Source organism: Schistocerca nitens, chromosome 1 (genome assembly GCF_023898315.1).
Source record: "Schistocerca nitens isolate TAMUIC-IGC-003100 chromosome 1, iqSchNite1.1, whole genome shotgun sequence".
NCBI lineage: Eukaryota > Metazoa > Arthropoda > Insecta > Orthoptera > Acrididae > Schistocerca > Schistocerca nitens.
In genome coordinates, this window is record NC_064614.1 from 989,596,441 (window position 1) to 989,610,482 (window position 14,042).

At 44.0% G+C, this 14,042-nt stretch overlaps 1 protein-coding gene across 1 annotated transcript in view; it reads right to left on the minus strand.

Annotated features, from left to right (window-relative positions):
- The window catches only part of LOC126237795 (uncharacterized), a 51,906-nt gene that overhangs the window by 20,608 nt on the left and 17,256 nt on the right, over nt 1-14,042 (minus strand). Inside the window, exons 7-8 of the mRNA XM_049947749.1 lie at nt 11,793-11,850; nt 6,612-6,753 (exon numbers count right to left, since the gene is read on the minus strand). Coding sequence (XP_049803706.1) covers nt 6,612-6,753; nt 11,793-11,850 — 200 coding nt within the window. The remainder of the gene's footprint in view (nt 1-6,611; nt 6,754-11,792; nt 11,851-14,042) is intronic.

Consider the following 14,042-nt stretch of genomic DNA (forward strand, 5'->3'; position numbering starts at 1 on the left):
TAGCCGTCGAGAAACGATGAACCAAATGCAGTTGAAGACACTGAGTAGAAGTTGCCCCTGGGTAATATCCAAGTGTTGGATCATCTGGTTGTAGATGTAATCTGGACCTGGGGCCGCGTCATGTGAACAGGTAAGAGCCTCCAGGAATTCCCATCCAGTGAAGGGTTCATTATAGGTTTCAACTTGGTGGGGGTTGAAATAGGGATCTGTTCAACTCGGCACTTCTGTTAGAGAAATGAAGCAGCATAGGAAGAGGACGCTGATGATGTCGCAAAGTGAGTCATGAGGTGTTCTGGAAGGACCAGTGGATCAGTACACATAGCACCTTAAAAGATAAGATCTTGAACAGTGGATTGTCCCTGGCGGCCCAGAAGGTTATAGAGCTTGGACCAAACCAGTGGTGCAGAGGCAATGAGGGAACCTAGTGCTCCGATCATTTCTTTCTACTCTGCTCAGTAAGGTAGCGAGACTTAGCACAAAGACATGTAAAAACGAGGACGTTCGTCTGTGAAGCGTGTCGTTTTAATCGTTGTAGCGTCCATCAGCGGTTCTGGACAGCTACTGCTACGTACTTGGGCCCACCACAGTACCAGTCGACGATGGCGGGAACCTGTGGGTAGGAGGACAACAGTGCTAGCAGCACAAAGAATGGGCGCAGAGACGCCCTGCATGACCTCATCAATGCAGTTCCAAAGAGAAGTGTCAAACTGCACAGTAGATTACACAGACCAGTTGGCCCTGCAGAATGCCCAACGTAGCGGTCTGTCTGACAGGCGGCGGAAGGGAATGATAGAATCACCAGTAAGAGCTTTGTATACAACTTATAGGTCTGAAGATGACCACAGTAGTGGTCGAAACCGGTCACCTTGTTAAATAAATCGTGATCAAGACTGTTTTTAGTAGTAACCAGTAAGTAGTCACTGTCCTACCATAGATCATCATAGGGTGACCAATGTAGGGAAGCAACGAGAGCAGGGGAAGAGATCGTGAGATTGATAGCAGTAAAGGTACCATGAACGTCACTGAAGTGGTTAGGGAACTGTCATTGACGAGATGCAAGTTAGTAAATCAGAGGACCCCTACTCGTCGAAGTGGAGTTCCCCAACAAGGGGTAGTGTGCATTGATTTCCCCGAAGACGAGAAGTGGTGGCGGAAGTTCCTATATTAAGTAACTGTGACTCTCTTAGGTAGATAAATGGTAATGTGTCAGTTGGGAGCAGACATTACTCTTCAAAGTACAGTCTTTTAGCAAACAAGCTGCTGCTGTGAAGCTCCTTTAGTGGTTTCTAGCTACTGGTTAAGCGATGTGCAGCACATGGGCCTAGCCTTCTTACGCTCTCCCCACCTGCCCCCCCCCCTTTCTTGTGGGCCTGCTGATTTCACTGAGTGGATGACCACAATGGGGGCTTAAGATATTACCAGCTCTCCATCGCACTGTACACTTTATAGTTGGACGCAGCATTATAGAAAACTGGGGCATTGGACCTCCCACTGGATGTGCCAACCCAACTATTCCAGTATCTGCCCAGCCAACTGCAAACTGGTGAGGTGGACCAAGGAGGAGGACCTCTTGCTTGTCAAGGCAGAGACCCAACTCTTCCATGGGAGGGACACCCAGCTCTTCTTCACCAACCAGGAGTTTCTCTGTGTCTTTCCTAATAGGACATTCGACGCCATCAAGGGCAGGCTATGTGCAGGAATTTTGGGCCATCCTGTGGGAGAGAGCGAGAAGAGACTGGGGTCCAGCCCAAACCCAACGATGTCACCACTACTAGATGTGGGCTGAGGACAGCATGACACCACCAGAGACGCCACTACCAGATGCCAGTGTCGACATGGTCATCTGGGAGCATCTCAAGGTCTTCCTGTGTCTGCAAAGCACTCCTTCTCGCTGGACCAGATCATCGATTCAGGGCTGGGGACACAGCCTCCCCCTATCTTCAGCATGATCCTGGATGCCCTCTCTGCAGTCAGCTCTAACGAGGGAGAGATTCGCAAGATAATGTCACGTGTGCCACACAAGTGGCAGCAGCTGCCCTAGCAGCAGCAAAGGTGGTGCCAGTGGGAGTTCTCCTACACCCAGGAGGCCTTCTGGTGCTCCTGGACGGCACAATGTTGCAGGCACCATCCGATATCCCTGGCCTGCTTGACCTCTGGGCCAATGCCCATCAGTGACTTCAGTGACTGCCTCCTGCCGCACTTGCAGCTTGTGGATGCCTATGGAGGCCAGACGCAGCTGAAAAGTTTGCAGCTTTCTTGCCACCCAACAGCTCCATACCAGGTCCAGATTGCCTAACTCTGGCACCACCTGCCATGCGATGTTGTGGTGAAGCAGATGAATCCACTACTCCTTGCAAGAGCGCTCCCTGGCCGCCTCCTAAATGCCTGTACCACCTTACTCCCCATATAGCTGCACCAGCATCCCCTGATGATTTTCGCCCTATCACCATATGCTTGGTGCTGGCTAGGACTTTCTACAAGGTTCTGTACTTATGCCCAATGCGTCTGTGTCATGTGGATGAACAACAGCAGGCATTCTTCCCTCAGGATGGGATGCTGGAAAAACTTTCATCCTGGGGCAAGCTCTCGTTGATGCAGCCTACTCCTGCTGTTCTGTCTTTGTTGCGTCTCTCGATGTATCTAGGCATTCGTCTCGCTAGACTGCACTGCCATACACCCTATCTGAAGGTGCAAAGCCTTCTGGATAAATTTTCCAACTACAATGAGGGCTGCTACAAAGGCAGCACAACAGTAATATCAGGTGGTAGCACATCAGTGTGCAGAAGTACCTCACCCTCGCCTTAGAGGCCTTGAGCCATGGGAAGCAGGTTAAGGTAGACAACAACATCACCTTCATGGCCGGCAATGCCCCCACAAACGCGCTATGTGTGGGTGAGACCTTCTGCTACCTGGAGCTGCAGCTCTCCTCTTCTGATCAGTGCCTCTTCAATCCTCGGTACTATCTGTAGGAGCTGTTGAACGTCGTCATCACCTGTGCTTCTCCAAAGCAGCAACAGTGCCTCTACGCCCTTGTGCACATGCTGTAGCTGGGCCTGTATCATAGGCCCTGTCACACCTGGATTGGTGCCCTGAAGGCACTGTGGTGCAAGCAGCCATCAGCAGATGGTTCCACCTCCCAGTAGACACTTCTTTGGGCTACTTTAAGATTCCTGTTGCCAATGGGGACTCGGCATTCTATATGACTGATCTGTGCACCTGCTGTAGCTGGGCCTGTATCATAGGTCCTGTCACACCTGGATTGGTGCCCTGAAGGATGCGGACACTGTGGTGCAAGCAGCCATCAGCAGATAGTTCCACCTCCCAGTAGACACTTCTTTGGGCTACTTTAACATTCCTGTTGCCAATGGGGACTCGGCATTCTATATGCATGATCTGCCCGCTGGATGGGCCCTATTCTCTGGCGATTCTGACTCCTGATGAAGCAGAAGATGGGGACAAAAGTAGATGATGTGGGCCTGGGTGAGGTACAGCGCGAGGTCGCAGCACTCGATCACCACTTGACGTGGGAAGACCACCTCCTAAAGACGTTGGGACAGGTTAGGGAGATGTGGGTGGCACACCTACAAGTCGCTTTCAATGGAGCAGACCTCTCGGAGACTGCCGCTGTCCAGCAACAGCACCAGTGAATCACTGATTGGGGGCAACTACATTAACGCCAACTGCGCCGGCATAAACGCCTTGCCCTCCAAGGTGTGGCATAGTCACAGGTGGGTGGCTGACATGCGATGCTGTGTGGGCTGCAGAGCCATCGAGACCGCCAACCACGTCTTCCAGGCTTGAAGACGAACAAATGAGTCCCATGTGAAATATCATAATGTTGTCGTGAAGTATCTCGCATGGGGATTCGAGCAAAGGGGCTTCAATGTCTCATTGGAGCCTTACCTTTGTACAATGGAAGGACTCTGCAAACCTGACATTGTCGTGGTCAAAGACAGTGAAGCCTGCACAGTCAACACCCAGACTATCGGCTATCACATTCATCTCGACTGGTGCCACGAGGAGAAGGGAAGTAAGTATAACACATTACCCACCCAGTGTGCCATCCTCGAGCTGTGTCCCAGCATCACAGAAGTCTCCTTTACATGTGTCACATGAGAGAGGGATATGGTCCCCACAATCTGTAAATGACCTCTTGAAGCTGGGCTTCAAAGTGTGGGAGCTCGCAGTCCTCTCCTCCTGGGTTTTTCATCATGCTGTTGATCCTTCAAGATCTTTGAGTAAATGATGGCAAACAGCCTGATGCCTAGGGTCGGTGTTGAGTAGGTGCTGGATTTCATGCCTTCACTCCTGGGGACTCTACTACAAGAGTGATCCTGTCTTTGTTCCACTAAATCATTTTCTCTGTCTTTGTAATTTAACTTAATTTATTTTCTTTCTGTCTTATTTATTTATTAATGTAATATATGAGGTGTGCTCCCATTGTAAGATCCCACTGGGGTGAGAGTGCTGGAGCAGTAGCCTGCCCAGTTAGCTGTGCGGTCTAACGCACTGCTTTCTGGGTGGGAAGGTGTGCTGACCCTGGCACAAATCTGCCCAGTGGATTAGTGTCGAGGTCCAGTGTGCCAGCCAGCCTGTGGATAGTTTTTAAGGCGGTTTACCATCTGCCTCGGCGAATGCACGCTGGTTCCCTTTATTCCGCTCAGTTACACTATGTCAGTAATTGCTACGCAAACAATTTCAATTTCTCCATACAAGCGTACACCATAACTACTCTACCATGCTAACATTGGGGTTACACTCGTCTAGTGTGAGACATTCTCGGGAGGGGGGGGGGGGGTGGCGGGGGGGGGGACCTCGGGCCGAACTGCACAACAATAACCCTGGGTTCGGTTTGAGGTGGTGGCGGGATGAGAGGATTGCTGTAGCCTGTTATGTAGTTGCATACCACTGTGGGCTACAGTGGGGACGAAGCCTCTACATCTTTCTAGGTCTCCAGTGTAATACAATATAATACTGCTGCAGTACCAACACCTGATGTACACGCACACATATCTCATGTATTATTCTTCGAAATAAAGACAGCTGAAATAGACAGTTGAATGTAAGTGGCCTATATGGAGGGAGTTTGCAAACGGTGAATGCTGGCCTTGTTTGCATTGTAACCACTATTTCTTCCAAGTTGGTACAAAGGGTGATCCAGTCACTAATGACATCTGTGTGAACCAAAGTTCAAACCCCTCCAGATGCTATCCTGGGGCCGGAACAGTTCCGACGGAGTACCCGATAACTACAAAACGTTGGAGAGAGGTCATAACAGAGGTGCGTTTTCTGAACAGCGAGTAAGAACACAATATGAAGAAAGAAGATGTATTATTTTCGGTAGGTGATGATAATGTCCCTTGTAATTCCACTGGTTCATCGTATAGCGACAATCCAGGTTAGACAGAAAGAAGTTGAGGGGAGGTCATGTCAGTCGGTGAGTGGTCGTTGCTGACAGGGATGGGCTGACATCCATAAAAGTCAGACAGAGGGGAGATGCCACTGGGGGCACTGGGAGGGCTTTGCCCTGTGACTTATGTTTCTTCTTCTTCTCTTTGGGAGGTGAAGGAGTGCAGGGCACAGAGGGAGAGCAGACTTCTGCTAGATCCGGAACCGAAAGAGAGCTGGCGACCTTGGGGCACATAGACTGTGCATGTCATGGCCGAGTTGAGGTATAGGCTTCTGGCCTGAGAGACGCCGGGGGGAAGGATCTAGGGGACGGGGGTTGGGGGGAGTAGAACCCCATCACCGCCTGGTGGTGAAGAAGGGGGGCACTTCTTCGGCCATCAGTAGGAGTGGCTCCAGGAGGTGAGTGTATGGGAACTGCAGAGGAGGAGGAGGGGAGAGGGGGTTGAGATAAGGAAGAAGTAGACGGGGGATAGAATGTAAAGGAGGCAAAAGTTGAAGAAAGTAACAGTGGATGGAGTCTGTCATATTTTTTGTGAGTCTCAGCATAAGATAGGTTATCCAGGCACTTGTACACTCGGATCTTCTTTTCTCTCTTGTAAGCTGGGCAATCTGGCGAAAATGTCTTAAACTCCTCTTCCTATATACTCCTAATGTGACTATTGCGGGTTCGTGACTAAAGTAATGCAGAAGCCTTCTTCCTGTGATCATACAGACTGGATTCTAAAATCCTTATATGAGTGACATTTAAGTTTGCTATGATTATAAGTTTTATTTTATGTTGTTGCGAGTATTACAAACATCAGTCCATTCTTTATCGACGAAAACAAATCTTGTGAACATTTCACAAACTTCGAACTACTCAGCCAACCAGCGATCAAAAATCCACCCACATCAAAGAAGTCTGGACGACAACAATTTCTGTGAGTCAGCAAACATGCGTCTGATCGAATGCCTTCACTCTGTGAAACTGTTTGTAATCAGGTATCCAGCCGTCAAATATGGGTTCTCGCCTATCTACGAGAACAGTCCACTGTCTCTGAGTTAGTTTCATCAGCTGTCGCAACGTGATGAGTATGGAGGCACCATTCAGCCACAAATTGTAGTCCAGATGGTCTACTTTGGAGACGATTATGTGGAAATATACAATCACTTCGTTTAAAGATCAGTTTGACATACTACAGATTAAGTGACAGATTACTTACATGAAGCTGGTGATGGTGGGCTCGTCATCAAGGAGCAGCTCTTTAAGCGAGAACTCACTGGCTACGGCGTCGAACTGCTTCTTCATATGTCTGTTCATGACGGAGCGAAGACGGGCCTTAATCTTGGCAATCACGGTCTCGTCTGAAAGCAACACAGACTCAGATGCGGAGGACAGAATCGACCTAGACAGTAATGCTTTAAAAAGGGATACCATCTTTCCAGAATGAATGTTTTACTATGCACCCGAGTGATCGCTGAAAAACTTACTGATAGGTTAAAATTTTACTCGGAACCGAGACTTGAACCTGAAACTTCCTTTCACGGTCTACAGACTGAGTTATCCGGTCGCGACCATGACCCACGCTAAAAGGTTCACTTCTCTCAGTAACTTTCATAACTTTCGTAACTTCCAAATTTCACTTTACTCGTGCGATGGTAATGTTATCGACGACAGTGCCACTAAAGCTTAATTACTAAATACGGTTTTACAAAACTCCTTCACCAAATAAGACGAGGTAAAAATTTCAAAATTCGAAACAAGAACTGCAGCCAAGATGAGTAACTTAAAAATACACATACTCGGGGTAGCGAAGCAACTCAAATCATTTAATAAAATCAAGTCTTTTGGTCCAGGTTGTACACCAATTACATTTCTTTCAGAGTACTCAGATGTACAACCGCGCGTTGGACGAAAAACCATTCCCTCAGACTGTAAAGTTTAAAAAGTAACAACGATGTTCGGGAAAGGAAATGGGAGTAATCTGCTGAATTACAGAGCCATAACACTGACGTCGATTTGCAGTAGGATTTTGGAACATATACTTTGTTAGAACATCATTAATTACCATGAAGAAAACGAGCTATTGATACATAGTCAGTACTGATTCAGATAATATCGTTCCTGAAAACACAAGTAGCATTCTATTTTTATGCAGTAATGGGCGCTAACGAAAGGGGATCTCAAATCGGTTCCACGTTCACAGAAGGCGTGTGACACCGTTCCTCATAAGCGACTTTTTAATCAAATTGAGTGTCTACGGAGTACCGTCTCAGTTGTGCGTCTGGATTCGTGATTTCCTGTCAGAAAAATAACAGTTCGTAGTATTTCACGGAAAGACATCATGTAAAGCAGACGTAATATCTGTTGTCCCCAAAGGAAGTGTTCCAGGCCCTCTTCTGTTCCTAATACGTATAAACGATTAAGGAGACAATCTGAGCATCCCTCTTAGAGTCTTTTAAGATGATGCTGCTATTTACCGTCTTGTGAAGTCATCAGAAGATAAAAGCCAATTGAAAAATACACACGCTATCTGTATTATGTGAAAAGTAGCATTTGACTCTAAATAATGGAAAGTATGAAGTCACCCACCTGCGTAGCTAGGGATTACAATTACGAAAAACATAAAATGAAGTGATTAAAAAGATAACGTTGTGCAGAAGGCGAACCAAAGACGGCGATTTATTGGTGGTACACGTGAGTCTTCTAAAGAGACTGCCTACGATGCGCTTGTCCCCACTCTCCTGTAGTACTGCTGCGTCGGTATGAGCTCCTTACATATAGGCCTGATGGAGGACATCGAAAAAAGGTCAAAGAAGGGCCGCTTGTTTCGTATTAATACGAAATATGGAAGAGTGTCTCACGGATATCATACGCGAATTGCCGAGATCTTTTCACGAAATTTCAAACTCCAGCTTTCTTCACCAAATGTCCGCGTAGATTTGGATAAACGATGATCGTAATAAAATAAGAGAAATCAGAACTTTCACGGGAAGATATAAATGTTCCTTTTTTTCTGCGGAGTTCAAGATTGGAACGTAGATCAATAGTGGAAGTGATTCGATGAACTCTCTGCCAGGCACTTATGTACGAAATGCCCAGTAGTCGTGTAGCGGTGGGAGAGACGTACTGTGAAGAGTGGAGCTGTGAATTTCGGAACATTGTTATCTATCATCAAGTTTCGTGACATCAACTGCTATATTTGTTCTTAGTGAGGACTCTCTCTCCAGTATGACAGTGGGTCCATGCTCTTTAGAATTCTCTCCAGATGCCTCGTCGATGGTTATTAGTTATTACGTCCTTTTCTTGCTTGTGGTATAAAGCGACTGTTTCCTGGTGCAGCTAGAACCAAAAACTGGGGTCGTTCTCCGTAAATTGAGTACCTGATTTCTATACAGCTCATCTTCTTTTTCACCTACTTGATTTCAATTAATGAACCAGTTGTTAAAAAGAATAAAACTTGTACGCTTTTAATTTGCCTGAGCTGTTTGTGCTGATTTCTATTAAGTCAATTCAAAACAAACCGTGATGATGATTTTTAGATTAAATTTACTATTATTTCAGTTTCTTTCCTGTTCTTTTGCTCCTCAACTAATTCAGCGCTCGCCAGGGAACAAATAATTTCCTCAATAACGGCAGTTATTACCTGTAGATGCGTTAAATGTTCTGAGGTGAAGTGAGTGGATCATGGGGGTGGAATCAATGAAAATGCAGCGAAATAAAATGATAACAGTGCAAACCGTTCAGATGCGATGAACCTGAAATTTAACGACTGCGCAGTAACAGCTGAAATTAACACTTACGCGTGATTTTAAACGGATTTTCTACTTATCGTGAGCATTCGCCACCATTACATTACCTTAGCACGTCCCAGACATAACACAAACTATCATTGTTACTGGCGTTTCTGTCTATGATTTCCAAACTTTACTATCAGAAGTTCTGTCATGGGTTGTTTGGGAAAAGAACCACTGGCGGAACGTAAATAAGCATAAAATCAGGGTTCGTGTCCAGATCACCGCTACAGGAACTTCTTACGACTATTGTATTTGTGGGTTCACTCGACCATGGTACAGGCATCTCCGTGAGAAGAAATACATTTAACCTTCATGGCGGCATTTCTGTTCTGTGCGACAGTAATTACACCTACTTTTACCTAAGCAACAAAGACTTACTGTACATGTCGTAAATACCTGCGCTTGAAGAGGAAATAATTACAATACACCGCAAATGAATCTTGGGATATCTCCACGAAATTTCTTAATAAATCTCCAAAACGTACTCTGTACTGGAGTTCTTGTAGGAGAGAGGCAATCGTTACACGTGATGATGGTCGGTTCCTTCCAGAACATTACCTCTGAGCGCAGACATTGACAGCGATGGCTCACTATTCTAGGAGTTTTATGGACTACAACTATAGTACGTTAATAACATATACTGCTACTAAAATGTGTCGTCGTATAACTTATAAAACGTTCTAACAGTACATTTCCAGTTCTAACACATATTTTCGAACTATTTTGTGTCTGTATCAATATTTCTATATCAATTTACAGTGTTGTATCTGTCATGGAAATTATTTGACTGTGTATACGTATTTCAGTTATGTGAACTTTTTGAACGATGTTGTTTAAACTATTCTTGCGTATTTAAATAACTACTGGAATGATTACCGTAAATGATTTGGTCCATAGTTAGGGAACGTAGGGTTGAATGTAAAAGATGTGGAAAAGCCACGAACCTACGGAATAGTGAATATATTTCCGAGTGTCCTAATTCATTATATGATGAATTATTCGGCAGCTGTAAAAGTGGTTGTGATTGCTTTCTAATGTGTGGAGTTATAGTGTTTAAAGTTCAGTTTTGAAGTCTGAGAAACACTCCACTTCCAGTGTATTTCTAAATCAATCTGCAGTCATTTTCTTACATAATTTGCCTTACTTGCAAAGCTGCCTGAAAACAGTGAAGTTGTTAGTTAAAAGAACCATTCAATTGATCTAATGAGAAAGTTTTTGAACTTGAATTTAATGTTGTGTTGGCATTTTTAAAGCCAACTGTATTTTGAGTAGGTTAAAAGACTATTTATCAAAGCAAATTTGATATTTTAAGAGTTATAGTTTGTTGTCACTTACTTAATTAATAATTATTGATGAGAATACTTACCATTTTTTATACCTAGTTGTGTAGTTTTGTTAATGAGCATGGTTCTTCAAACCATGAACGTTAGAGGGACCTCATGTTCTAGGATAGTTAGTTAATGAAGCAAAGCAAAGGCTCCTTCAGAGTCAGTGCATTTAGAGTTGCATTCTATTCAATTGCTTCAAACAGAGCTTAAGAAAGAAATATTTACTGTTTTAGCTATTCTATTGCAAGTTGGTTAATGCATTGCAAGTTGGGTAATGCACAGACATAGAGACCCTGTACTAAGCAATGATGTTTTAGAGTATGATCATTAATAAACCCTCTGATGTAATCCAGAATCATTTCATGCTCTTCCCTGCTTAGCATTACTATTAGTTTCATGTGTTTCGTTTGTGGGGCTCTCAACTGCGCGGTTATCAGCGCCAGTAAAAATTCTCAACCTTTGCTCAGTCCAAACTCACCACATTCATGAATGATGAGGAAATGATGAGGACAACACAAACACCCAGTCATCTCGAGGCACGTGAAAATCCCTTACCCAGCCGGGAATCGAACCCGGGACCCCGTGATGGGGAAGCGAGAATACGACAGCGAGACCACGAGTTGCGGACAGTTTCTTGTGTGTTGGTGATAAACTTCTGCGTCTAATTCATTTAAGGAGATGTTGTTGAGAGGGGTTTGTTGCTGTTTGCTATCTCAGTGGCCTTTTGTTTGTCTGACTTCCTAGTTAATAGTACATTTATCTTCAAGGTTAGGTTACTGTGTTGTAGTGTGAACCGATATAAAGAAAGAGTTTAGTGTTTGTATCAGGAAGGTTAGGTTATCCTTAGCACTGCCTGATGCTTTATTATATTTTTTGACACAATAATGCCTAATTAGGTCGGTGACAGATATTAATACGTAATATTACAACTTGCCTCTGTGCTGGGAGAACGTCTGTTCCGACCCACATGTTTACTGTTGCTTATATACTCTGCTGGAGTGTTTCAGAAACGAATCCCAGTGTGATTGTTCTGTTCCCATTAGGTTACCTCACGCTCACAACTTTCTCAAGAATTCCTCGCAGAGGTTTAACGTTAGCATCGACTGCCGTTTAACGTGGTCAGTTTTGCCGTTACACAGTCATTGAAGCCGCTGCAGAAATATACGTTAGGCTCACTATAAGTTATTTATTGTGTTTCTTACATCTGGGATTCAGTTGAAACGTATTAGGAAGAATAAATTCTATGTAATTAATGGTTACATTTTTTTGAATACTTACCAAAAGACCGTGTAGAAATTTGCGTTTTGACTGGACCGTGAGGTGTGTAGTAGTTTGCCTGAAACAGTTTACGGTCATATTACACAGTGACAATTCGTATTTAATTTCGTGAGTCATAACACACCTTGAGAACAGAATGCATCTGCGAACAATTGATTTACTTTAGAGAGAGGTAAATACACCTGGGAAAGATCAAAATCGTTCGATACAGCGAAAAAAAAAGAAACATTTCTTAGGTCAGTCCTGTTACTGGATTCTGTTCCTGTTCTGCAATCCTGAAAGGCCTGAAAAGCGCGTCTGCAGCTCCAGGACCCTTCTCACTGGATTGAAAGCGTTATACATTCACAAAGTTTGAATAATAGATGACGTGAAAACAATGTCGTTGCCACGAGAGTTGATAGGGTAACTCTGTAGTCATTTCAGATTCAAATTATATGTAGAAAACTACACAATATTTTTCAAATTAATAACGTCGTTTAACTCAGAAAATTCCTACCTCAATTATGTTTCAATGGTAGGATAAAGTTTAGAAAAATCTCTAATTTCTTTTTTCTTCGCGTTATGCTAACAGAAGATACATCTCTAGGAATCCTAAGGTTCCCTACTTCTATTCACGGATTAAGTAACATAAAATGAACCACCCTATTCGTCCGATAGTGAATGGTTGTCAAGGGCCTAATTACTCTGTCAATACTTTTTGCTATGCAAAGCTGTAGCTGCATGAAAGTTTACTGAAATTTGTACTTTAAAAAAGTGCTACGAAACTGCAATGCTCCCCAGGGACAGCACCATCCCTCAAAGCGATGTTATTGCCTCTTTAGATGCCACCAACCTTCACAGTAATATTTCGATTGTCGAGATACTGCAAACTGTACGCACAAAGCTTTTAATGCATAAGGAGATGAGAGTTGGAGAAATACTAGAGCTACTACAATTAACACATTTATTTCTTTTTTCCAGCTACTTCGCTTTTCACAATAAAACTTATTTTCAGAAAGATTTCCTAGCGATGTGCTGTGGTCTATCAAGCATTTTAGGTGACATTTTCATAAATGATTTAAAGAAATTTTGTTTAAGAATAACAAATCCATTACTGGTAGTGTTCTTATGTATCGTAGATATTGCGATGGTGTACACAGCGGTGGTGAGAATGAGGTAATGAATCTAGCTAACAAACTCTGTCAGCAGCACGCAAATATCCAGTTTACCTTTATAACAGAAAGTAACTGACTTGACTTGAAGGTTGTAAGGGAAGGTACAGATTTTGGTTTGGATATATTTGGTAAGCCTACCACTAAAAATATTCGTGCCACTCCCGCGCATACGACAAAGCATTTTTTCATCCAATGTTATATAGACTTGAAAAACTGACTCTTGATAGGGATTGCATAGATAGGTAAAACTGGTGTTATTGCGTAAATAGGTATCGACAATGGGTTTAGAGAAAACTTTATTTGTAGTATAGGCAACGCTGTTTCTGATAGACAGGCTTTCAGTCCTGTTCCAGTTGATGGCAACATTAAGTAAGCTTCCATTTCACATTTAGGTCAATTTTGCGAACGAATAGCTAAGTACTTTCAGAATAGTTTAAGTACAGGCTAGCCCCCATACGCGAAGAAAACTCAATTCCGTCTCATGCACTTCAGAAGTCAAAGAGATAGATAGATTTTGGAAGTCACACATTTACAAAATTACTTGCGGATCATGTGATCGTATATATGTGGGGCAGTCTGATCGTTGACTTTGAGACTAGATTTTGATGGCAAACTTATACGAACGCTACTTCCTTAAAGATGTTATTTACACTACTGGCCATTGAAATTGCTACACCACGAATATGACGTGCTACAGATGCCAAATTTAACCGATAGGATGAAAATGCTGTGATATGCAAATGATTAGCTTCTCAGAGCATTCCCACAAGGTTGGCGCCGGTGGCGACACCTACAACGTGCTGACTTCAAGAAAGTTACCAACCGATTTCTAATACACAAACAGCAGTTGACCGGCGTTGCCTGTGAAACGTCGTGTAAGTACCATCACGTTTCCGACTTTGATAAAGGTCGGATTGTAGCCTATCGCGATTGCCGTTTATCGTATCGCGACATTGCTTCTCGCGTTGGTCGAGATCCAATGACTGTCAGCAGAATATGGAATCGGTGGGTTCACGAGGGTAATACGGAACACCGTGCTGGATCCCAATGGCCTCGTAACACTAGCAGTCGAGATGTCAGGCATCTTATCCGCATG